General features: G+C 51.7%; 1 protein-coding gene across 2 annotated transcripts in view; it reads left to right on the top strand.

Annotated features, from left to right (window-relative positions):
* The window catches only part of SHISA7 (shisa family member 7), a 38,850-nt gene extending 13,227 nt beyond the window's left edge, over positions 1-25,623 (top strand). The window contains exons 2-7 of one of the 2 annotated variants that reach the window (XM_090048933.1): positions 6,128-6,970; positions 7,311-7,465; positions 12,365-12,430; positions 12,655-12,801; positions 12,919-13,068; positions 13,380-25,623. In XM_090048933.1, coding sequence (XP_089905059.1) covers positions 6,399-6,970; positions 7,311-7,465; positions 12,365-12,430; positions 12,655-12,801; positions 12,919-13,068; positions 13,380-13,969 — 1,680 coding nt within the window. In that variant the 5' untranslated portion in view covers positions 6,128-6,398 and the 3' untranslated portion in view covers positions 13,970-25,623. The remainder of the gene's footprint in view (positions 1-6,127; positions 6,971-7,310; positions 7,466-12,364; positions 12,431-12,654; positions 12,802-12,918; positions 13,069-13,379) is intronic. The other variant, XM_090048934.1, reaches the window with a different exon arrangement.
* The last annotated feature ends 437 nt before the right edge of the window (positions 25,624-26,060 follow it).

Raw genomic sequence — 26,060 nt, 5'->3', positions numbered from 1 at the left:
ACCATCCATAGACTGGTTTAATTGAACCCTCAAAAGAATGTTAAGGCATTTCATAAAAAAGGACCATGGCACTAGGCACAGATGTTTGCACTGGGGGAGGGCCCACAGTCCTCAACAGGGTTCTTAGCATTTGAACTTCCATATGGGAGATACAGCCCCAAAGAGTTCTGGATCTAATTAAGGAAGGGTGGGAAAACAAGTGAGTAGCAGCAGAAATCACATACTGTATGTGCAGCAACACAAGGAATGATTAATTTTGGAGGGGTGGGGGATGGAGAGGGAATGACTAGGGAAAATTTACAAGGAACTCAGCAAAACCAGGAGATCTTCTGTATCTGATAAGCACAGGAGAAAAAAGTTCCAAATAGGTGACAGGATCCTAGTCCTCTTCCTGGAGAGTGAATCTAAACTGACAGTATGTTGGCAAGGCTAATACAAAATTATGAGGCAGGTGGGGCCGGTTCAACTAAGTATGGCAACCAAATAGAAAGAAGGCTAGACAAATATACCAAGTAAATGTGTTAAAACCATGGCGACACTATTGGTGGTACCCCACCCACAGGAGTAGGAGCTTGGATATAATGTAGAAGAATGGGACGGAGCATTACTGGTGACTGGAGTCTACTTAAATTGCAGAGAAACTAAACAATTTTTGTGGGTTGGCTGTAGTATAAATAGCAAATTCTGTAGGTATTTTCTGGATGTGCTCATACAAAGTAAATTATATGTAAAGTTGTACAAAAAGTTTAGAAATACTATTTGTACTTGTATTGAAATACCATCTATGCCCCAGTGCGGGAAGGAGGAATGAGGGTGGTGGCCACCATCTTCAGTGTAACTGGAGCCAAGTGGAGTGGCCCTCAGTGAGGCAACTGCTGCCCTTTGTGCTGCCCCAGCAGTCTGTGCCTGGGCCCTGGGCAAGTTCCTTTCCCACTGGAGAGGCGGTATTTTATTTATTTTGTTAAGTTAAATTCTTGGACAATCGCATATTTTGTGTTTTCCACAAAATCCACAGAATCATGAACTGGGAAGACCTTTACCAATGACCAGGGAACCTGATTTCTCTGTTTAAAAATCACAGATTTTCTGATAAAAACTGTAAATTATTTGATAAGAACCCAAAATCCAAAATTAAAGTGAATTGCCTATATATATATATATGTGTGTGTGTATATATATACATATGTATTAATTGAACACAATGTTTTCTTGATATATTTACAGATTTAAAGCAATTTGGAAACCTACCAGTGCCTCAATCACTATAATAAAACAAATTCTAAATACCTATAAATTTTGGTATTTGATTTTGGGTTTTTTATCAGAGCTCCCCCTGCCCCCTTCACTCACCAGGACACAGGTCCAGTACCCTCACTTCAAAGCCACAGCCCGCCAGTCCTGCAGGTGCCCCTCACTCCCCACCCACAGCCCCCTGTCCCGCAAGCCCTGCCAGAGGGGGTCCCCAGTTGCCAGAGCTATGTGGCCAGGGACCCAGGTCTAAGCCCCAGCTGCCACCCACAGGAGGCAGCAGCTGCTGCAGCCCAAATAGGGACCTGAGCACAGAGTCTGGCTCCCTCTGCCTTGCGGGCAGCAAGGCCAGAATGGAGCCCATGGGTGGGAGAGGGGGAGGAGAGGGGAGGAGAGGGGAGGGGAGAGGGTGGCTGTGGGGTACCCACTGCATGCTTTGGCTCCTTGCCCTGCTGCCCTCCCCTTTGTGCTCCGTGGCCCAGCCAGCAGGACCTGGTGCATCAGGAAAGAGAGGGGCTGGGCAGGGAAGCTTGTTGCTGCCACCGTGAGCCCCATGCCACCATGGTGAGGCGCCCCCTGCCCATGTGGCAGCAGCAAGGGACAAAATTCTGCTCTACCACCCTGCTGCTGGTGGGTGGGCAGCGGGCACCTTGCCAGGGCAGTTTGGGGCTTGCAGCAGCAAGGAACTTTGCTGCCCAGCCCTGAGTGCCGGGTCTTGCTTGCTGGACCATGGAGGCCCCAGTGAGAGGGCAGCAGAGCAGGGATCCTGAGCCCACAGTGGGCAGCTTGTATCTACCTGTACCTAACGCACAGATCTGGGGGGCATGTGTCCCCCCTGGGAGCACATGCAGAGATAGGGAGCCAGCCCCACCCCTCTACCCCCCTGGACGAGCCTCCCATGGCCTCATCCTGCTCCCTGCACAGGCCCTGTGACTGCAAATTGCAGCCCCAGGCCCCAAGCCCCGTGCACTGCCCAGCTGGACAACAGATCCAGTCCCAGCCCTGCCAAACTCACTCCCTTCCTACCTCCCTATCGGGATTTCAGTCTTTCTTCCTTCCCCCTGCCTCTCCTCTCCACCAGACTTACCTGTGGAAGCTGCTGTCCAGGCTGCCTGGCAGCCATGTGCATATACATGCACATGGCGCCCCTTTCCTGACCACCCTCCTCTCAATCCCCCTAGCCCCTTGCAGGCTGGAACTCTGCTAGCCTGCAGAGAGCTCTTTGTAAAAGTGGAAAATCCATGTTTCCTCATTAAAATGAGAAATCCGTGTTTTTCTCTGTTAAAAGGGAAAATTCACATTTTTCCGTGGGAAATGGAAAACCCAGATCCCTGCTGATGACACTTGGGATGCAGCTGACAGCACTACAATGAGAACAAGCAAAACATGATGACAAAATGCTCTGATGTGTTTATCGCAGTACTAAGCCAAACAAACTACAGCATCACAACATAGAAATCCCAGCAGGATAAGTGGTATATGAGGGATGGAGGACCATTCCTAAGAGATTAGAAGCACAAATGGGGTTTAAAATGAAGAAAATGCTAGAAATAGGAGTAATAACAGAATCTGAATGTCAGGTGAAGTCCCAGTGGGGCAAAGCCAGACGGGTCAATATGCCTATGTACTGGCTTCAGAAAGGTGAATGGGATAGTACACTTTAAGGTCCACCCAGGGTTTTGAGTGGATGAAATGCTGGAGGAAATCAGCTTGGCACTGTGCACTTGTGTACTTGACCTTAGATCAAGTAAAGGGATATTGACAGATTCCCCTGGTCTGCCAATCTCAAGAAAAAACAGCATTTGTGACTTTGTGGGGCCTACCTGAATTTAGAAAGATGTCTTTTGGATTACACAGAGCTAGACCAACCTTCCAGAGATAGACCATGTATTGAGAATCCATCACAAATACATGGCTGCTTATACTGACAATATTACAGTATATTTGCAGAGAACTGTAGAAGTAATGTTTTGGGACTTGAAGAAAGTGGAATTGATGGCAATCCCAGGAAGATATGTCCTATGGAAGGAAAAGATATGCTGCCTTGGGGTCCAAGTAGGAAAAAGGCAGATATGAACCTTGATAGACCCTTCAGGCCCCACAGACAAGAACAAAGAAGCAGGTGAGGGCATTCTTGGGACTGATCAACTATCACACGTGCTTCATACTGTGGTTTTCTGAGATTACAACCCTATTATTAGACTTAATGAGAGCTACAGCACGTATAAAAGTTAGGTGATCAGCCAAGTTTGAACATGTCTTCCAACAAATGAAGAAGGCATTATATAGCTACCCAGTGGTGAAGACATCTGACTGGTGCTTCCAACATAGCTACTAAGGTGGTCCTATTGCAGAAAGAAGGGACCAAGAGCACCCCATAGTTTACAACAGCAGGAAACTATATTATCATGCCATATTTGAGGATTGAGAGGAAGTGTTTGCCTATCAAGTGAACCATAGAAACCCTGCAGTATTATCTCTTGGGGAATCACTTCACAATAATCACAGACTATGCCCCACCAAAATGGTTACAACTGATGAAGGTGGATAATGCAAGGCTGACAAGCTAGTACTTAGGAGGTCTGCAATTGTGTCACTTCTCCATAGAACAGTAACCAGGAAACCAACATGCAGAGGCTGCTTTTTTCCCTGAAGAACTAATGAAGGGATGTTTGAGAGAACAGCCCTCCATGTAGGAAGAAAAGGGGACTGAGATATGTAATTGCCCCCCCCCCCGCTTGTTCCCCATTATGAAGAAGGAAGGGAAGAGAGGGAAAAGCCCTTTCAGAGGAATGACTCAGGCTGGAAGGCCCTGTCCTAGCAGAGATAGGAGAAAGGCAGACAACAGTGGATGAGCAGAATTGTATTTTATAGTTATTAGATTGATATGCTGCCCTCTTTAAAAGAGGCTCAGATAAGCTTACAATAACTTAAAAAGGTTGATAGAAATATTAAAACAAAATTATCTGGAAAAGAACAAGCTCCCCGGACAATGCCCCAGAACTTAATCCAGTTGCTGAAGGACTGCCTAAATGATCAGGACTTGCAACACTTTGAGGTGATGAGTAGGGCTTGGGCTCTGAAGGTCCCCAAGGAGATGGAGTCCAGAGTCGGTAGTGTCACTTAGGGTGGAGGTATGGGGAAGGCAACTGGGACACAAAAATAACAGCAGGTGGTGTGCTGCTGACCCAGCTGCTGTTGCCTTCTATAGTAGTAGCACAGCCACCAACACTGGCTTATGGGCCATGGCTGGCCAAGGGTGCAGCAGTACCCAGGCATACTGAGGGGAGAATGACTTCCCATGTGTTCTCTCCAGACAAATTGGTGCACTGATGGTGTTTGCAGGACATTGTTCTCATCTCACCTTAGCTCTGGCAGGGGGAAGGACAAGACCTCCTGTTGGAGCAGGCCAGACCTAGGGTATGGAGGCTGTGAGAAGGCCTGGGGAAGGATCAAAGTAGGGAGGAGCCCAGCTAAGGTGGATTTACCTGGAGAGAGGGCAGGACTATTGAGAGCCCAGTACAAGGATCACAGCTAGGCCTAAGGAAAGGCTTAGGCTGGGAGGAGCGCAGGTGAACAGTGGGCCTGCAGAGATGCCAGGGCCCAGGAGGCCTGATGGTGGATCAAAGACATTGTTAAGTGTGGGGTGACTGCATATTCAAAGAGATACTGCTGAGCCTCAGCTGGTGGATGTACTGTATCCCTTGGGGCAAAACCCCCTCCCACCAACCCAGTTGCTGTTGAAACATGGCATGTCAGACAAATTAGGTGGGGAGGCTAGAGAGGCCTGGACTGAGCAAGGATCATACAGGCTGCACCTCAACTTAAGGTGGTACTGGTGCCCACTCACGAAGGGGTGCCATCAGAAGGGGCACAGAAATGCCTTAACACTGAGGTGGGGGCGGTGATCTCTAGCAAAGAGGTTGCAGTGGTATCTCAGGGCTGGGCTTGGGAACAGTGCTGCAGCTGAGGGGGAGCACTTTGGTCTCATTGCTGGGGTTGAAGCTAGAGCTGATGGATAGAGGGGTATCTTAGGGCTGAGGTTTAGGAGGCTGGGCTTTGTCAGAAGCGTGCCGTGGTGTCTTAGCACTAGGGTTTTGGGTTGGAATACAGCAGAGGGTACAGTGGTGTCTCACTGCTTGGGCTGAGGGGCCTGGGCTATAGGTGGCTGCAAAAGGGAGGGCTCAGCATGTCTCAGCTCTGAGGGTTGAGGGGGGATGAGCTCCAGTGTAAGAGGTCACAGTGGTTTCTGAATGCTAGGTTCAGGGGAGCTGACCTCTTTCAGTGGGAGAGCTGAAAGAAGTCAGCCCTGGGCGGGGGGAGGTAGGGGGAGGGAGGTGGCACTGCGGTGTTGCAGAGTGGGTGCAAGTGTGTCCTAGCATTGGGTTCAGTGGACAGGGCTCTGAAAGAGGGGTGCAGGCCTGTTTTATCACTGGGTTTTAGAGGCCTGGCCTACAGCAGAGAGGGTATGGATGTGTGGTTCAGTGAGGCCTGGCTATAGCTGGGAAGCTGGACTTTAGCTGGGGGTGAAGGCATGTGGCAATACTGGAGTTTGTGGGAAACTAGACTGTAGCAGGGGGGCAGCAGTTTCTTCATGCTAGGGTTGAGGGGGCTGCGGCTCTAACAGAGGGAGTGCAGTGATGTCCCTGAGTAGGGGACATGCAACCTGGGGTCCTCAGGTGGCCCTCTGCCTTAGTTTTGGGTCTCCATTATCCCCCATGGGTGCTGTAGGGAGGGTTGGCCTGGTGCCCAGCTTCTCTTCTCCTGCCTTTCCGAGATGCACTTCAGGAGCCTGAACTGTCACAGGCAAGTTTGGGGCACTGGGGTAGTCCAGTCCTCTAGGCCTTTTCAACTGTGCCCTTTCTCTCTCTTTCCCCAGGTCTCTTTCTTTTCTTTTCTACTGACCAGCGCTTTTTTATAACCTAACCAACAAGTTGTCTCCCGGGGCCAAGAGCTGCTGCACCTCCCCACCCCCAGCCCTGCCAGGCCCATGATCTCAATGCTGCCTTAAGGGTCCCTCTTGGACTGTTCCCTTCACCCCGCCCCCATACTACCTTCCAAGAGCTTCTTTGCCTTCCCTCTGCCAGCTCCCCACCCTGTGCTGTCTGGGACTCCTAGACATCCCTTCCCCTGCCCACCCTGCCTGCACCATGTACCACATGTTCACAGTGCTGCTGTGCACGGTGCTGGACGTTCTGAGCTCCTGCCCAGCACTGGCTGTAGTGCAGGCCCCCCGCCCCTCCAACCACAGCCGGAGCCTGCCCAGCCTGCTGGCCCACCTGCGGCGCCTGGCAGGGGCGAATGGCACAGGTGTGGGGGCAGCAGGGTCAAGTGCAGGGGGCCGGACAGCCGAAACGTGCCAGGGCTACTATGATGTGATGGGGCAGTATGATGCTGCTTTCAACTGCACCACGGGAGGCTTTCTGTACTGTTGTGGCACCTGCCACTATCGCTTCTGCTGTGAGCACCGCACACAGCGCCTAGAGCAAGCCCATTGCACCAACATCGAAACACCCTTCTGGGCCCATACCCAGGCTTCTACCACAGTCAGCCCTGGCTGGGGGGACCCTGGCAACCTGCGCCCCCACCGGTTCCCAGCCAACAGCACCGTCTATGTCATCTGTGGCGTCATCAGCTTCACCCTGGCTGTGGGCGTGGGCATCAAGGTGGCCTTCAGCAAAGCGTCCCGCAGGCCCCGTGGACGGGAGATCAATGTGCCCAGGTAAGTGCTGGGTGGTGGGGAAGGGGATTGGGGGCTGAGGGATGCGGGTCAGAGTGGGCTTGGGGTGTGAGTGGGTAGGAGAGAGGCCAAAGGAGACTTGGGGAAAAAGTGGGGTCAAACGTGGCAAGGGGATGAAAGTGGAGTGTCAGGAGAGGCTAGGAGTGAGGTTGGGGGTGAGGGTAACAGGGGGACCTGGGATTGGTGGGATAGTATTCAGAGAAAGTTGGGAATAGAATTTGCATGGGGGAGCTCAGAGCAGGCCAGCCGGGTAGGTTTGGAGCCCTCCCTGGCTTTGGTGTGGTCCATGTGGGGGTCCCTCACACACTACCTGTGCTCCCAGGGCGCTGGTGGACATCCTCAGGCACCAGGCAGGGACCAGCTCACGGTCTGAGCGCAGCAACAGCACGACACTCAACACAGGGGTCCAGGACAATGGCCCAGCCCGGCCCCCCAAGAACCTGTACAGCACGGTCAAGCCCTGCAAGAGCAACCATGGTACTGGGAAAGGGGCTGTGGGTAGGAAGAGTAGGGGTAGGGGAGTGTATCTTGGTGGGGGGGTGATGTCTTGTGGGGGGCAGATAATGTTTACTGAGTGTGTGTTATGGCCGTAGGTCAGGTGTCGGAACGTGCATGTTGTGGGATGTGTCTGGGTGTGTCAGTGCATGTGCAGTGTGGATCAAATGCTGTTCCTCTTTCCGAACCCAGCTGGCAGATCTCCAGCTATGTGAGTGGCACATTTGGCCCTGATGCACAGTTTGAATCCTACCCACCTGTGCAGTGTGGACCTGAACACATCCACTGTGTAGGTGCAGTAGGCTGCACGCCAGCTGGGCAGGTACATGTGTAGACTGGGTACATGTGAGTTGTAAAATTCTGCCTAGTAAAAACCTAGTGAAACACCAGAGGAGGATATGGAAGTCTCCTGTGTTATGGCCCCAGTCAGAGACGACTGTGGCAGCGTGCAGTGCCCGGACGTGGCAGTGGGGGGTGGTGACCAGCTGGATGCGAAGCTGGCCCAGTTCCGTGGAGCCCCCTAAACCATGGGGCCCGGGGCAGTCACCCCAATTCACAACCCCTCCCCAGGGACGGTCCTGGCCCCAATAGCCCTGTGCTCCAGGAAACAGGAGACTCAGGTTCTAAGCCCTTCTCACTCAAAGAGGCTCAAACCTGAGTTTCTTGGACTTTCCAACACACAGTCTGCCCTTCCTCTGTTTACCCAGGAAATATTAAATACAAGGGGCAGGGGCCCAACTTCCAAAAGAGTGCTGACCAGAGCTGTATAGTGTCAGACCTGTGCAGGTCTGCAAGCTACAGGTTCAAACCCTCTCTGAGTGGGGGGGGAGGGGTCTGGAACCTGGACTTCTGCTTCTTCGGCAAGTATCAGGGCCACTTAGTTATTGGGGCAAGAATGTGAAAGGGCTTCTCTTCCTTCCCAGGACGTACACTCAGGTACATGTGTGCATAGCTGTGTACTTGCCTGCCCACAACCACACTGTATGGGTAACAGAAGCTGCGTGTGAGTGTTAGAAACACCACTTAGCTGAAATTCTGACATTTATGTACTTAAAAGGTAATGGACTCCTGTGTGTGTGGGCAGATCTGTGTGTTGTCAGGTATGTAGTGTGTTGTGCTTCTCTTGTCAGATGCGTGGTGTGTATGTATGCTCTGGATATTTTATGTCCCATCTCCCCTCCCCTTGCCTGGCAGCACCCTGCGGCTTTTCCAGCTGTTCAGATGCCAGTGCCTCTCCACCCCCACCCCTCCATATACACCAGCTGTGCCCTCCTCAAGGACACCTAGCTGGGGGAGGCACACACACCAGGTGATTAGGTATCCTGGGGGGCACATGACCACTCTCCCAGAACCCCTTCTTCTCCCCTCAGACTGTTAACCCATTGTGCACCCCTGGTCCCTTGGCCTCCTTCCTGGCTGGCCACACCCCACCTTACTGCTCTGCCCTCCTCCATGCACTGTGTGCTTGTGCATCAAATAGGGGCTGACCAGCAGATGTACATGCACGTGCATGTGTGTGTGTGTGTAAGGGAAAGAGAGACTCTATCTACCTGTGTCCAAGTGTGTGACTGTCAGATGTGTGCCAAGCCTGTGCCCAGCTATGTAGAATTCCCCTAAAGGAAGAGCTTATTAGCTACCAAAGGTATGCACTCATCAGATGTTGTGTGGCTGTGCATGGTGTGTGAGAGCTGCATGCTCTGTGTGGGAAAATGAGAGTTTTAAATTCTCTCTGTGTGATTAAAGGCCCTGTGTCTTCATGTCTTTCTGACCTGTGATCTGTGTGTGTGTGACTGGGAGCATCCACCTGAGTTTGTACTACATATGTGTATTTGTGAGCATCAGCTGCTTCATGGGGGTGTGAGCATTACACACACTGGGCATGTATACGAGAGCATCATCATCTGTGAGTGTTATCTTTAGTGGCTGTGTGTAACACAGCATCAGGCTGGGTGTGCAAAACAGCATCAGATACTCTGTGTGTGTGTGTGCACGTGCATGCACACTCACCTGTATTTGAGTATGGTCATGATATCTCTAGTATGTGTCTATATGTGTGTGATAGAGCATTAAATACTATGCATAAACAAGATAGAGACAGCATCAGATGCTGTACTGTATTTATATATGCATGGGTGTTCATGGGTATGTGTATTTGCAAATCGATATGATAGCTCCAATGTATGTTTTTGTATCACATGCTCTGTGCAAATGTGGGAGGCAGCATTAAAGTGTGTGTGTGTGGTTTCCACACACAAATTGTAATCAGTCTACACACTGTGTGTTTATGGATGTGTAAACTGTGGGTACTGTGTGTGTGACAGTACACCAAGCTGAGTGTGTAAAAAGCATAAGATGCAGTATGTATGTGTGTGGAGAGGGCATCAGACACTGTGTGTCTGAGCCTGCAACCTGGGTATGCATGACAACACTAATGTGTGTGTGTGTGTGTGTGTGTGTGTGTGTGTGTGTGACAGCACCCAAGTGTGTGCATGTAAAGATCACATTGTCAGTGCATGTATGCATCTATGCATGTGAGAGCATTGATTTCTGTGTGCACCCTTTAGCCACTAGGTGTGCAAGAGCTGGTGTGAGCACTGCATATTCTGGATGTATGTAAGAGAGCATTGTGTTCTGTACATATGTGTTTATTAGACACTGCATGACTGAGTACATCAGACGGGAGGAGGTTGAATGGAAGAGCGAGCAGCAGTCACTTTGTGTGTGCATGCATGCATGTGTGTGTTACTCTGTGCACATACATATGACAGTCACTGTATATGCATGTATGTGTGCACATGACAGTGACACTGTATGTGTGTGTATATGTGAATGACAGTCACTCTGTGAGTGTTGCTCAGGGGCTGGGCAGGGATGTGCAGGGTGTGAGCACTCTGGTGCCCAGCGATAAGGCTATACTGTAAAGACCTGGATGATTTCCTCTTCTGTGTTCTCTCTGCTCTCTGCCTAGAATCAATCAGCTTGCGGGCACATCTGGATCAGCAGGGCCAGCAGTCTCTGGAAGGGATAGGCCCTACCCCATCCCGACCCCCTAAACCAGCCAGTTGCCTACTCTTGGGGCTGGATCAGGGCTCGCGCTCCCTCCAGAAGAAAGGCCCTTAGCCATGCCAGCCACGCCCCCTGCCCCCGATCTTCCCCATTTGCTCTAGCCTTGCTTGGCAGCGTTGGTCTGAAGAGCAGGAGCAGTGCTGCAGCGCATGCTGGGAAATCGCCTGTTTGCCATGGCAACATGTTCTTGCTGTCTTGGTGTTTGTGATGGTTGAATGTTTGTGGCAAGGCTGGCAGTGCTGGGGGGGCCATTGAGGCATTAACTCTTTTATCCCCTCCCGAGGGAACCAGAATCCATTTGGAGGCATATTGTGTTGATGAGGGGCTTTGAAGAGGGCCAGATGGGAGATGGTGTGAGGATAGGACCCAGGCATTCTGACCAACTTGCAGCCCCTGCTCTTACCCACCAGACCCCAGTCCCCTTCTCTCACCAGGAGAGAACCCAGGCATCCTTGCTCCTAAGACCCTTGCAGCCCCATACAGGATGCAGTGGGAGTGGTGGTGTAGGTGCCCACAACTGATCTGCACAATGCTGAATTACTCTGATCTGCTGCCTCTGCCTCAGCTCTTCCCCCAGCAACTTCTGGAGTCCTCGTCTGTCCCTGTTCTGGGGAAAAAATGTTATTTGGAGCTGCCTGATCATAATTGATTGTTTCATCAGTCATCTCAGCATCCCTCATGCCCCCCCTGCAGCCAGGATGGAACCCAGGAGTCCTGACTCAGCCTCCCAGCTTTACACCACCAAACCCCGGTCCCCTTCTAGGGCAGTGTGAGAATCCAGATGCTCTGCACCCATATACTTTAGTTCATGCTGAGCACTCTCCTCCACCCAGGGAGCTGGTGTACATTTCCTGCTTGGGGACAGCTCTCTGCCCCCTGGTCTGGCTTCAGTGTCAGCACCTGGACATGTCCCAGCCAAGACCCAGCAAGAAGGGACCCGGCTCTGCTCTGGGCTGAAAAGCTGGTGGGCTCACATGGCTCCACACTGACATCTGGTGGAAGCTGGGGGTGTGGCAGGTTTGGTATAGTGTAATATCCTGCTCCTTTGTCCATCCATCTGTCCCTCTACATTATCCACCTTCCCTCCTCTGCATTGTCACACCTCTCTCTCCAGCCAACCAGAGCTCCCTCTGCCCTTACACCTACACATCCATTTGTTCTCTCCCTGCTGTCCTCCCCGGATGCTCTAAACCTCCCCCATGTCTCTTGCACCTGTTTTTGTTTTGTGGGACTTCTGGAGACTGCGGCCACCCTCAACCCTCTGTGAGTCCTGGAGCAAGGCCGTGTTGGCATAAATGCCATGCAGTGGAATTGGTTGCCCGAATTGCTATTGGAAACCCTGGGGAAAGGGGTTATTATCCTGGAAGAATCCCTTACCATGGTGTCTATTTTATTGCTGCCCCTCACCACAGGCCAGGACAGGGCTCCCAGTGGGACAACTGCAACAAGACCATCCCTAAACAAAATCCAGTGGATGGGCAAAATCTAGTGCATTTAAGGACCAGGAAAAAATGGCAAAACCAGGAAAGGAGGGGGAGGAAGCAGGAGACTCCCCACATCAGATCTACTGCCTGTCTATCTGTTCAGCATAGAACCTCCTTCCACCCTAACCAGCAAAGAGGAGAAAAATTGAGACTGGGAGGAGGGATCTGGGGCCACACAAGTCTCTGGTTTGGGGCAGCAGTGGGCAGAGGAAGGGTGGAAGGGGTGGGATAGGGGTCCAGGGCATTGCCAAGATGGTGAGTGTGGGAAGTAGGGATGGAGGGGTGGGTTTATCCCCTTAGATAAGTGAAAGTGCTATGTCTTGTCTTTCAGATAACCTGCACCACAACTACATCCATGTCAACATGGGTAGCCCCAAGCATCATGCTGCCACCCTGGGTAGGTGAAAGGCCCCTGCACAATGCCCTGCTGCCCTGGGGGGTATAGATCCATGAGGAAATACACTAGCTCCTGTGGGCCAAATGCTCCAGTCTTCCCCCTGCTCTGTGACCCTAGCACTGGGGGGGGGTGCACTTCTGAGCATCACTCTGGTGCCCAGTGATAGCTATACTGTAACGACCTGGATGATTTCCCCTCCTGTGTTCTCTCTGCTCTTTGCCTAGAATCAATCAGCATGAGGGCACATCTGGATCAGCAGGGCCAGCAGTCTCTGGAAGGGATAGGCCCTACCCCATCCCGACTGGAGGGAGAGGAGTGGGGGAAACCTGTTTTGGAAGAGGGAATGGTGATTCACTGCTACCCCTCCCAGGGTAATAGGGATCATTAAGCAGGGAATAGAAAAGGAAACATGCAGGAGGGGGACTCAGGCACTGACCCTGGGGCTTCATCTCCACTTCCTTCTCTCTCTCTTTCTCCCCCCACCACAGACTGGAGGGCAACTCCCACGCCAACGCCTTCCATGAAGTACAGCTCACTCACCTGCTCACGTTCCTTCCACAATCTCTCGCACCTGCCCCCATCCTATGAGACAGCAGTCAAGTCAGAGCTCAACCGCTACTCCTCACTCAAGCGCCTGGGTAAGCTGGTGCCCCACTAACTTGCAGTGGCAGGGGTCTGTCGCTTCCAGAGGATCTGGCTCTGATCCAGCCCCAGGAGAGGCACTGGCTGGAGCAGGGGTTGTGGTAGGACAGGGTCCTTTCCCTCCAGGAGGCAGGGTCTATTTGGCTCTTTTTATGAAGAATGTTGGGAAGAGAATGTGTTTCCAAGGGAGACTTTGTCCTGTTTGTCCTTTACCTTCGCTGTCCCTTCTTCCTACCTTGGTCCCTTCCCTCCATCTCTGCCTCCAATCTCTTTCCCCCTCTCCTCCTCTTCCTCCTTCCCACCACAGCTGAGAAGGACATGGACGACTTCTACTTGAAGCGGCGGCACCTAGCAGAACTGACCCGTGGGACCCTGCCGCTACATGCCATGAAGATGAACTATGCCCGAGAGGACTATACAGAGAAGTGCCCCAACCCGCGACGTGTCATGTCACAAGAGCATATCCTGTCAGACAGCTACCGCCCTTCACACTATGACTACACCATCCCCCGTGAGCGTGTCATCTCCCATGAGCGCCTGCTCTCCCGTGAGGCCCTCCACTCCCAAGAACCCCTGCTCTCCCCTGAGCGTCTCCACCAGCAGACCGGGCCCTTCCAGGAGCTGCGGTTGGGCCACCAAAAAGCCCTGTCTCAGACAAATGTCTGCGCCAGCAGCACACCCATGCTTGACCGGCACCAGATGATCAAAATGAACTCCCATCCCACTTCCAACAATTCCCCCAAGACCACCTGGGATGTAGGCAGCAATCACACAGCCAACCGGCGCCAGGGCTTTGGTGCCAAGCGCCAGAGCACCATTGAGCAGCTCCAGTTCATTCCTGGGCACCACCCAAGCCAGCACCTTCGCACTGGGAGCAAGAATGAGGTCACTGTGTGAGGCAGATTGCCACAACTCAGGTGGATTCAACTTTCTAAGGCCATAGTTCTCTTCCTTCTTTTCCTGCTCTGCCTCTTCCCCATCCTTTCTATGGCACCAGCCATCTTCCTCTGTCTTGTTTTCTTTAACAAAGTGGCCTCCCTTCTGTATGCTGGCCCAGCCGGATGACACCAAGGCCTTCATCAGCCTTTGATAGTATCCACTTTTGATGATGTCAGTGCTGTAGGCCTGTTGACATTCAAGGATGTCAGTGTTGTGTGGGGTGTATACCTGTTTGATAATGGCAGCACCTTGGGCCCTGTTAATTTTGATGATATCATGATGGCATCAGGCCTGTTTGTGCCAGATGACATCTGTGCCTTGGGCTTTGTCAACTTTTGATGACATCAAGATCGATTTGAGCACACCTAGGTCATGAGCCCTAGTCAGTTTTTCATGGTGTCAGGATTATGTTGGGTCTGTCCATGTTTGAGGATGTTAGTAGTGAGGACACTTTCGACTTCTGATGATGTAGTTCTGTTGATATTTGATGATATAGGCACTGTGAGATTCATGGATATTTGATGATATCAAGGCAGTCAGGCCTGTCCACATCTGATGACTCCAGTGCTGTGGCTTTTGTCAACATTTGATGATATTAGGACCATCTGGCTTGTTGACTTTTGATACCAGTACTGTCCACCTGTCATGATGTAAGCACCGTGGGTCTTGTCTATATTTGATGATGTCAAGAGCACCAGGCCTGTTAATCTTCAATGAAGTAAGCACTGTGGACCAACATTTGAAGTTGCCAGGAGGGCTCTCAATCTTGGTTGATGGTACTGATGAGATTTGATGATGTCAGTGCTATGGACTGTGTCAAAGACTGATGACAAAAGTACCGTGGGCCTTGTTGACAACTGATGATGTAATTGCCATCAACATCTGGTGGTGTTAGCACTGTGGACTCTATCGACCTAGCATGACATGTGTGTGATAATTAGACACAGTGTCAAGGGTGTCCACTGTCAGTTCTGACATCAACCCTGTGGCTTTTTCATGGACTGAGGATGTTTGTATTGTGGGCATTGTTGACACTGGAATGATGTCACAGCAGTCACTCTGGTCAATATTTGATGAAGTCAAGCACTGCCAGACCTTGTCAGCATCAGATGATGTCAGTGCTGGCAGCCATGTCAATGTACAATGATGTCAAGACTCACTCCTGTTGACTTCTGAAGATGCCAGCACTGTGGACCTTGTCAGCAATCAATGATGTCAACATTGTGGAGCCTGCTGACCTTTTAATGTCAGCACTATCGATATTTGATGTCACTGCTGTGGGCCTCATCTGCTTCCTGATGATGTCCCTCTGTGGACCCTGTCCATTCTTTGATGACATCATCACCCTGGGCCTCTTCTGCTCTTTTGATGATGTCAGCACTGTGGACCTTTTCCATTTTTTAACAATGTCACTACCATGGACCTTGTTCACTTTGTGATATCATCAGCACCTGAGACTGAGTGCTGTTCAGCAATGTTCTACCCAGCACCCTCTAGCCATCTGGTGTGTCACTGACACCTCTACCAACATGGATGGCACTGCCACTCCTCTCCACCAGGTCGGATGGCCCCTGCCCCCAAGGTGGGAGGAAGCAGGTGCCCCAGTGTGGGGAGCAGAATTACACCATCCCCTCCAACTCCTCCTGCACCCTAAATCAGACTGCAGGTGTGGGCAGGTGGGGGGACTGGGATGGAGCAGAATGGAGGGGAGTTTTCTGTCCTCTATGTTGAGTTTGGCCAACATGTGGGCTGCAGAAATGAGAATATGGCCACCTTGCCATGACCATTTTCTGACAGCACCCACCCCTCTGCTAGTTTTTAATCTTCATCCTCCTCCCCATCCCTCCAGGATCTCCCTCTTTGCCCTCACATTGGTGAGGGGGGAGAGGGAGTGGGAAGGGGCAATGCCAGCCCCATCCTGCTGTACATATCTTTATATATCGATATCTAGTTTATCTTTTTTCTAGTGCTTTGGATCTTTTTCTTTCTGTCCCACTCCACTGCCACTTCGGGGCACAGGGGAGCTACCAGCCTCCCCACCTCCCCCGGTACATGTGAATGTAGTTTGAACAGGTCTCAGCTCCTTCCAACCTCTGCTTCTGCCAGTGGGCACTCCACTGCAGGGGCATATTCCTTCCTGTGCTTTTTCCCTTCTCCCATTCTGTTTCCTGGTGGGCCGGTGGCCAGGCCTCTTGGAACACAGGCTTGTAAATCTCATTGTTGAGTAGAGTTTTGACAGGTCTCAGCCTAGATTTCATCTCCTCCCTTATTTGCTCAACATCTGTTTATTGTTAAAATGGACCCCCTCTTCCTGCCCAGTCTCTCAGGGACATGGTTTGTACAATGGTAGTGCCTAGGGGTCAGGGCTCCATCATGCTGGGCACTATCTAAGCCTAGAGTCAAAAGGAAGGGGGCCCTGTCACACTGGGTGTTTCCCAGGACCAAAGTGCGAAATGCTCCCTGATCACAATCATCTAAGTCAGAATACTAAATCTGCTGACACTCAGGCTAACTCATGGGAGCTGTCTGTCCCCCAGGTGCGGCATGACACAGGGAGATATGTGGATTTCCTGCTACACTTGATGTCCCCCGCCATCCCCAACTCATACAGTTCATATCTACAAAGCCTTTCCCCTAAGGCCCTGAGGTAGGGGCTCTATGCCACAGGTTACCTGCTTACTATTGTACACGGCCTTGCTCTTCATGAGAGGGGGAGTTTGCTTTCCCCTCCTCAGGGAGACTCCTCTTCCCTAGCAGTCCATGGGACTCCCCTAATGCAGGCATGGCTTTAAGCCTATGCTGGAGACCTCCCAGGCCTGGGGGGCAACAGTCAGCTTGGGGCTCTGAGAGCAAAGGTTCTCCAAGTCAAAGCCAGGGCAGGTAGTTTCATGTTTGCCCTCTCAGGGCAGGGGAGGGAGCCTTGAACCACTCCGTGGGATAAGTGCATAGCACTCTTTGTCGGAGACAGGCTGCTAGACTAGATGGGCCTGTCAGCCCCGTCCAGGAAGTGCTAGTGCTCTTGAGATTTGGGGGAAGTGATTGGAGGGGGCTTGAGGAGCTAGCTAAGCAGTGAAGGTGTTTTGCTGTGACTACACAGGGGTGAATGTGGGCTCTGCTCCTCAACTACCTCTTAGGGGAGGGGAGGGGGCAAGGCAAAAGCCGCTCGGCATGATATCAACCCCATCACTCCCAGGGCTACAGGAACTGACCTATCACACTGAGGCTTGGAGGGTCCTTTGACCTCCATTTGAAAGTCACAGGAGCAGGGAAAATTGCCTGGAGCCCCTCTTGTGCAGATCAAGGGGCAGGATGCCGCACCATGGTGGGGGAGAACTCTCCCAGTCCTCTCTCCTCACCCCACTTGCCTTAGACTCTCCATATCAGGGCTCCGCTCATGCCCTGCAGCACAAAGGCCCATTCTCCTGCCTTAGGCACTGATAGTGCATGGCTGTTGCCCACCCCCAGCAAATGTTCACCAACCAACCCTACCCCTCACCTGCTTGAGCTAAGGTCTTACAAGATAGAGGGGCACCAAGGGGCCCGATCCCCTTTCACTCTGTCTCCAGGCCCAGGCACCATCATCCTCCTTTAGGCCTTGCCCTCAACCTGCCCTCTCCCCAGCCCTTGGGGTGAAGGTGAGCCTCCCCTGCCCCAGCTCAAGGTACCCCCAATGGGGCAGCCTATCCTTATCCCATGACTGCTAGGGACAGTTCCCAGATCCTCCATTTCAACTGTCTGGGCTCCAGGCTCCAGCATTCAGTCCTTTCATGTGCCAGCATCAGGTCTTTGTCTATCTCAAAGACATAGGGATGTGGCAGCTCCTCCCAAATCCCTGTCAGCCCCACAGGCTGACTCCCTCCCTCATCCTCCCTTCTTCTTCCCTTCTTCAAGGGGAAGTAGTGGCTGCATCCCAGGGACTGGCCATCCCTGTCCAGACAAAGTCAGACCCAGCCTGTGACATTCCACCAAACCCACAAACCAATACCTCCCTCCCCGCTTCCTACTCTGGGTCTTCCCTCTGTGGTCCTAAGCAGTCTTGGATCTCTGCTCCCGGGCATAGCTTAGCTGTACCAGCTGGTGGCTTGGCCTCAGTGTCTGTGAGGGGCTGCTGCTCAGTATATCCAATTCATATGCCTCATCCGCCCCCCTTCCCTGGGCCATGGATGGGGGAATGGGGGCAGAGAATGGCCCCGTTACAGGACCCCTACCTGCCCCTTATGTCAGGAGCTGAGGATAGTGCCCTGTGCAATGACTGGGGGTGGACCTCAGGAGGAGCTGTATCCTGCTGGAGCAGCAACAGGGGCCTGAGCACAAGCCTGAAGCAGGCCATGGGGCCCATACCTTGGGAACCTCTGCCCTGTAGCTCATTCCTGATGAGACACGTAAGCCATTCCCTCTGACCCTCCCTGCTCACAAATAGGAGATGTCTCCTGTGATGCACCCCAAAATGAATAGGGTGCCCCTTTCTCCAGGATCAGGGAGTCATAGCTTGGCACCTCCACTCCTGTGCCATGCCTTTGTTTGGGGGTTGAGTGGGGACTCCAATGAGCCATCGCAAGATGTAGGAGGCCCCTGCTCCTTCTTCACCTCCCCCCACCGAGATCCCCCAACACACTCATCCCCTACCTCATCCTGCAGAACTCGAATCAAGGGCTAATATCACCCTTCCCTCCCTACCCCTGCCTGTTCAGGAACACACCCAGGTGTTTTTTTGCCGTGATGTGGGGTTGGGGGTGGGATAAGGGGGCTGTGTAGGGGTTTTTTCTAGCTGTTGTATCTAAGCATCTCAATGCAAAATGTTCCCCAGGTGGGAGTAGGAAGCTGGGGGGGGGGTGGCAGAGTTGTGACTGCTCGCCACTGCTGTGTGATGGAGAAATTATACACAAACACTCTCCTTCCTCTTCTCCATTTTGGCTGAGGAGGGAATTTTTTTTTGGGGGGGTGGGGTAGGGTGGAGATCTAGTGTGGGCTTCTCTAGCCCTTTCTTCCCAATACTGTCCCCCATTGCCTCTACAGAGTTGGACACCAGGAACACTGGCTGTCCCCCATCAGTTCAGCCCAGGGACCAGCTCTCTGGGAAAGGTGCCTTTCCTCCTCATGTGGCACCTCTCCGAGGTAGCATAGAGAGGGGTGCCCCCTTGGTCCCATCCCTCCAAGCATAAGCCATAGTTTATGGGGCCTGATGGGCACCCTGTTTAAGAGCCATTGAACAAGATGGGCCACTGGACTGGCTCTTGTACAGATGGGGTTAGGGAGCTCCTTGGGAGGGGTGCATGGGGGCTGGAGAGGGTCTGGCCAAGAAGGGCTTTCCAGGAACCCAGCTAGCGAGTTTCAAAGGATCAGGGAGCCCCCAGGACTGGAGAGGGCTCTGGGCATGGGCGCAAGAGTCACGTGAGGATATGGTAGGTGGGTTGGAAAGGACATGACGGGGCATATGGGGGGAGGAAAGGGTGTATAGGATGGGGGATGAAAGGGCTCTGAGGAGACAATGTATGGGGGCATAGGGCTGTGGTGGAGGCAGCCTGAGAGGATGGAGGGGTGAGAGGGAAGTGTGTGAGGATGGAGAGGCTGTGTGGTAAGGGTGTGTCGGGGGGTGAAGTGCTTAAGGGGAAGTGTGGGGGTGCAGAAGGGCCATCAGGAGGTGGCATGAGAGGTGTACAGGGGGACCATGAAAGGGAAGGGTGCAGGGGCTGTGAGGGAGTGCCGTACAGAGGTATAGAGGGGCTAGGAATAGAATAAGTGTATTTGGTGGTGACACTGAAATGAATTTACATCTGCATGTGGGCAGGAATGATGGCAGAGGTCAGGAAAGGAGTGATGCCAGATGTGCTTACTTAAGCACAGGGCAGGATGGTGCGATCACTCATGCCCGAGTGAACTCAGGTGTTGACACTGAGGAAACGGACGTGTATGAGGAACTTGTATGTTCCCATGTGCCTGCCTGTGCATTAGGGGCAATGCCTTGTGTTAGGAGATTGAATGAGGCTGGCTTTGTGTATGCGGGGACAGTGTATGCAAGCTTGGTATATGGGTGTGTTCCTGGTGCGTGCGTGTGTGTGTTCTTCCCCATACATGTGCTGGGAGGGCATTGTGTGGTGCGCTGGTGTCTTCATGTATGAGGGACAGACCTCCCTACCCTGCTTCACCTCACACAAAGGTGCTAGGTGGGCAGGGTGTGGGCTCAGTCCCTCATTCCATGCTAGACACCTCACCATGTCCCCTGGGCACTCATTATGGGCTAAACGATCCAAGAGATGGGGCCCCTGGCTTAGAAGACCTCTACCCAGCCACCTACCAAAGAGGTCTTTGTTTATGCCAGGTACAGCTTTTCAACATCCTGCATATAGGGTCTGCCGGGACTTGGAGGCCCAAACTTGGACTAGGTCCCATGGGGCTCCCCTCCTCAACATGGTCTAGGGGGTAGGCCTTAGCAAGGCAGCTCCACTCTTGTGCACCCTTGGTGTCCCACTAAGCCTCTGGAGAGCCTTTGCAGGGGAGCTGGGCTGGCTTTCTCTCTGTCCCTGGAGCAGGTGGGTGTTCCTTGGAGTCCCACTGGAGACCCTCTCTGAGAAAGCTATAAGCCCCCTCTCTGTGGGGGCCAGGCTGGAAGGTCCCTTTCACCTTGCGTTGAATTAAACCCTCCCAACCCCTTAGCAAAGACCTTGAGAGCTTGCCACCTGATCTGAGGAACAGACTCCTCAGGCACTGAGGAATCATGTTTTGCAGTTTTTTTTTAATAGAAAAAACAAACAAACAAAAACTCAAGAAACCCACACAAAGGTTGTGTAGTATATTTTTGGAGCAGAGACTGTTCTGACCAGTCTGTCACACCTGCTAATGGTAAAGCCATAGGAATCCTGCCACTGAGTCTGGCTCATGTGGCTTTGTGCTCTCTCCAGGTGATGCCAGCTCATCTCCAGGTTTGCTAGCACCCGGCAAATTTCTGTGTGGGGAAGGGCCTAGGTCCTGGCATTACAGCCCATGCCTGGACAGGTGCCTCTGCTGGCTAGCCACCCTGATCAGGGGTGTCTTGTGCCCAGGCCTTGCCCTTATCAAGTGGAGTGAGGCACATGGCCTATGCCCTTCTTGGTTTCCAGAACGTGGGGGCTCCATTGCATGGAGGTTTGGGGGGCAGGTATTATTTGCACATAAACATGTGGTTTTCCTTGAATTGTTCACACCCTCAAAGCAGCCCTTGGTCCTCAGTAGTTATTTGTTCCTCTGTACTGCTTTTTTACCTGCCCTACATCATTACCTGTTCTTTATTACCCACAATCCTAACTTTTGCATCTACCTTCACTGAGTCTCTTCAGTCTCTGCCCTGTGCCTTTTGCAGTCAGATGTTGGTCTTTCCTCGTACTCATTTCTTATTCCCTGCTACCTATCACCACTCATGGAATGTTAGCACAGTTAGTCATTGGTCATTACTAGCTGTTCACCAATCCTTGCTTCTTGCTTTTCACTTTCTGCTGTTCACTTTTCTTTATGTACCAATGACAGTGCCTTTGTTCATGTTTTTGATTGGTGCATGCCATGGGCAGATTGATGGTTGGAGTGAGGAAGGTGTGGCAGCATTTCAGCGCATTTCCTGCTGGAGCTCTGCATGGGGTATGAGCTCTCTCAGCTCACTAGCCTACCAGCACAGGCTCTGGCTACAGCTCTTGCTCTGGAAAATGTGTGACTCCTTCCTAGCTTGCCCCTGGGGACTTGCAGCTGAGGGCAAGCAAAACTCGGGGGCATCTGAACCCCAAGCCTCTGGGCTTGGGCCTGCACGTAGGATGCCTGCCAAAGAGTTTGGAAACATCTGAAGCTCCAGGTGGGGTGGAGGATGTTTGTCAGTAGTAGGGCCACTTATGGTTCTTGATTGAGTCATGAATTTGGAATTGATTTGACTAATTTGGATTGGAACCTGAAAACTTTCTAAAAAAATAAAATAAAAAAATCGGTGAGCTCCACCACTCTTTACCCTTCCTTTCTCCCACCACTGAATTTAGCAGCAGGGAAAAAGAGGGGAAAAGGGGGACACATGGCTACGACACTCACCCCTGGGCTCTGGAGCTGTGTGAAAGCAGAGGCTATAGCTGACCAGCCAGTGAGCTCAAAGCTCACAGCTGGCAGGAGCAGCACTGACATGCTAGTGAGCTCAGAGAACTTGCTGAGTCTGAGACACACATTGGAAGGAGGAGTGTAACTGCACTGCCACATTCTCCGGGGATCCGCCACTGGAAGTGTTGATGAACCAACCAACGATTTGTCACTCACTATTTTTCTTTCACCAGTTGCAATCCATTCAGTCCTCACCATTAATTATAGGCCATTTGTTAATAATTTCTTGCTATGATGAACCAACCACTGCTAAGTATTCACTACTCACCAAGAATTATCTGTCACTTCTTAAAAGGAATTTCTATAATCTATACAGTCTCTATTACTATTTAGTATAATGAATGACCCAATCACTCTTTGTAATCCAATCCTTTTCATTCACACATCACAATTCATTATTTTGTACTTACCATTACTGGTAATTGTTTGTCACTTTCTACTCATCAGGAACCAATTAGGAATCTCCAGTCACCATCCACCATTAATTAGGGGGCAATATTCACTCATTTTTACCTATTACAGTTTATTCCACTCACCAAACCTAAAGCATCATTCACTAACCACTGCTCTTGCCTATCACGTATCTATCCTGTGGTCACTACAATTCCCTGTTCCCTACTCCTACTCCCCACCCTTTCCTTACTTGACTCACTGTGTGTGTCTATACAAGATGCTAACTGTGCTGTAGCCTAATAACACTGGGCAGTAGCCTGCCAGGCAGAAACTGTGCTAATATGCTACTGCACAGTAGTAGTAGGCTATTGCACAGTAAGCATCACTAATAACGGGTGCGCCAGCATTACTGTGCAGTACTGCAAGTTACTGAGCATTGATTTAGTACTCGGGTTAACCAGTACTAAACTTAATTCACTGTAACTACGGTGCATTAATAAATGTGAAGACATGCCTGGTGGTCTTTATAACTGCCCACCATGGCTTCATCAGTCTTGGCTGTTTCAGTTGCCTATCTATGATTTCAGTGGTATTAGGTTCAGCTTGAGACTCCATTTGCTCTGCTGGACGGGCTGTTGAATGCTATTCCTGGGTGAAGATTTTCACTCCCCAAAAATCACTGATAGCCATGGGCTGTGGTTTCAGGAGCCTGAGGGCTCCTTGTGACTTTGCCATTGTCTGCCCTTTAGGGACTTTTGTTCCCCATTCCCCATTCATTGCATGTGATTCACTATTCACTGTTTGCTGATGTTTGCACTCTGTAGCGCATTATTTAAGTTACCCCTGGTGTCTTATCATTTACAAGTTATTAACACCCTTTCACCAGTCTATGTGGCTTGTTCACAAGTCACTAACCCCCACTGACCAGTCACTAGCTCCTGTTCACCAGTCAGTAGCATCTACCTGTTCATGGCTTGCTCCTTATTCACAGCAAATCACTGCTCAGCTGCTCTTTGCTTTCCTCCATCCTTTCTCTTCCTTTGACAAGCTGCAGTTGCTGCATCTAAATCAGGAAGGCACCATAAGGGCCTTCCTTACTGGCAGAGAGCCAGCGTGATCCATATGAGAGCTTACCCCAGGCCACAGCATGCAGACCATTCTTCATGAGCAAGCCCTTGGGGCTCAGACAAATCAACACTAGGGGAGGAGTTTGCTAAATCCCAGGGAGGTAAATTCTTAGCAACAATGTTCCAACCATGTCCAGCAGTAAAAGGCGGTGGATTTAGCTGATACATACTTGCACTCCACTGCATGCTTACCTGGTATGACAGAAAAGAGCTCACCCCCGCCTCTTTGCTGAGCCCCAGTTCCACTCCCCATCCTAAGGCATCACCCAACATTTCCACCCCACTCCACACCCCATGGCATAAGTCCCCTGTCCCATTTCCTGCAGCACAGCACCCTCTACTAACCTACCTGGTGCTTCCTGAAACCCTTGCCTGGTCCCACAGCACCTCCTCCCTATAGCTGGGACATCAGGATTGTTCATACCCAGTGGGGATCAGGCTCTTTTTTGCATCTTCCAAAGATGCTTTCTGGGCACAGTTGCCTAGACCTTCCACTTCCCTTCAGGGGCTGTGGAAAAGCAAGGGTCCAGCCCCTGGTCTCCATGAGTGGGCAGCCCCTGCAGCCTAAGTAAAAGGGATTAGAGTGTCTCCAGTGGGCAGCATTGAGGGGATCCCTTCTCATCCCTCACCCCTGATGTTGGGTGACTTACCATTTCCTCCCCTCCCCTGCATCGGCTCATGTGCCTTATGGTTAGGGCCGTCTCCGGGGGGAAGAAGGGGGTGGTGAATCAGGGTGACCAACCTGGGTCCTGTGTTTTGGGGGGCCCTGCTGCCTTCTGCAGGTGGTCACCACCCCCCTCCCCCTGCTGCTGCTGACTTCTGTGGGCGATTGCCATCCCCCTCCCCACCCCGCTGGTGATGCTGCTGCTGGCTACTGCAGGCAGTCACCACCCCCATCTTCCGGCCCCACACAGGCTGATGCCCTGGACCCTGCACACCACTAGGGACAGCTCTGCTTATGGTCACCCTCAGTGGCCCCCTGCCTAGGGCAAAGCAGAGTCTGGAAATGCCCTGCTCCCCCCGAGGCAGCTCCCAGAAGCCATTGGGAAGGCAGGCTCAGCTGTGGGCAGGAGGTCAATTCCTATGCTAGACAAGCAGAGGACAGTGCCCCACTACACAAACGCACACATTATGAACACTCAGGCATGCACATACATGGATTTGCATGCACAGGCTGAATTAGGCTCATGTAGGGTAGTGTTCACACAAACAAGTACACATGTGTAAATGCAAACACACAAATGTGCATGCAATTTGAATCTACCAGTATGGGGCAGTGTTCATACACACACTCTCACGCACATGCACACAAACCCAAGAATCTAGCCAGTATAGGGCACTGTTTCCACAAACAAGCACATAGACATGTACATAATCTGAATCTAGCCAGTCTGGACCAGCATCTGCATACACACACAATAGTAGGGGGGAGTGCCACACACACACACTGCCAGAGGGTAGTTTGGATTGGCATCTGCGCGCGCGTGCGTACACACACACACACACACACACACACACACACACACACACACACACACACACACACACACACACACACACACACACACACACACACCCCCCCCCCCCCCCCCCCCCCCCGGGGTTACTGCCACACAAACCAGCAAGGGATGGTGCCATACTGACACTCAATCTTCCTCCCCAAGTCCAGACTGTATGGAACAGGGTGCCACTGACCCCTCAGCTCCTCCATGCACTCTGTGCTGCTATGAAAACACTCATGCTGCTAGGCCTGCACTGCACAGAGATTTGCCGGTGTCAGAAACAATTCAGGTAAATTCACATGGACTGACACGCAAAAAATCCCACCACAAAGTAAGTGTGGGAGAGGAGCACAGAGCAGGCCAGGCGAAGGGCACCGAGCTTGACCCAAGGACAGGGACACACAGCGTGTCTGAACAAGAACTAGAGGCTGTTCTGCAAGTCCCTGGAATTGCTGTAACCCTGTTTTTTGAATAAACTGATGTTTCCTGCTACTGGCCTCCATATTCATTGACAGTAGCACTGAGATGCAGACCCATCTAGGGTGGGGCATCTGAGGCTGGTGACACAATAGTGTGCAAGTGGAAGCACGGGCCGGGACTGGCCCGCCTGGGATGCACATAGCCTGGGCACAGGCCCCAATCCCTAAGGTCATAGGGTTGCCAACTCTGACTGAAGCTATTCCAGGAGATGTTTTTTTCCCAACATGAGGATGTTATTAATTGTACTGCTCAACCTATTCACAATATCAATCTCCCAGATTGCTTTCAATAGTCACTGGGAAATTGATGCCGATTCTGGTAGACTCCTGGCCAAGCTGGGAGGGTTGGCAACCCTATAAGGTCACAGGAAACAGCAAAATGCACAGACTGTGGGCTTACAACTGGAAGGAAAAAATGTAAACCCTCATCTCACTCTCCCCT

The sequence above is a fragment of the Crocodylus siamensis genome, chromosome 5 (assembly GCF_052110815.1).
Source record: "Crocodylus siamensis isolate JL-2025a chromosome 5, ASM5211081v1, whole genome shotgun sequence".
In the NCBI taxonomy this organism is placed as follows: Eukaryota; Metazoa; Chordata; order Crocodylia; family Crocodylidae; genus Crocodylus; species Crocodylus siamensis.
The sequence above is the reverse complement of the archived record's forward strand: the minus strand, read 5'-3'. Positions and strand labels throughout refer to the sequence as shown.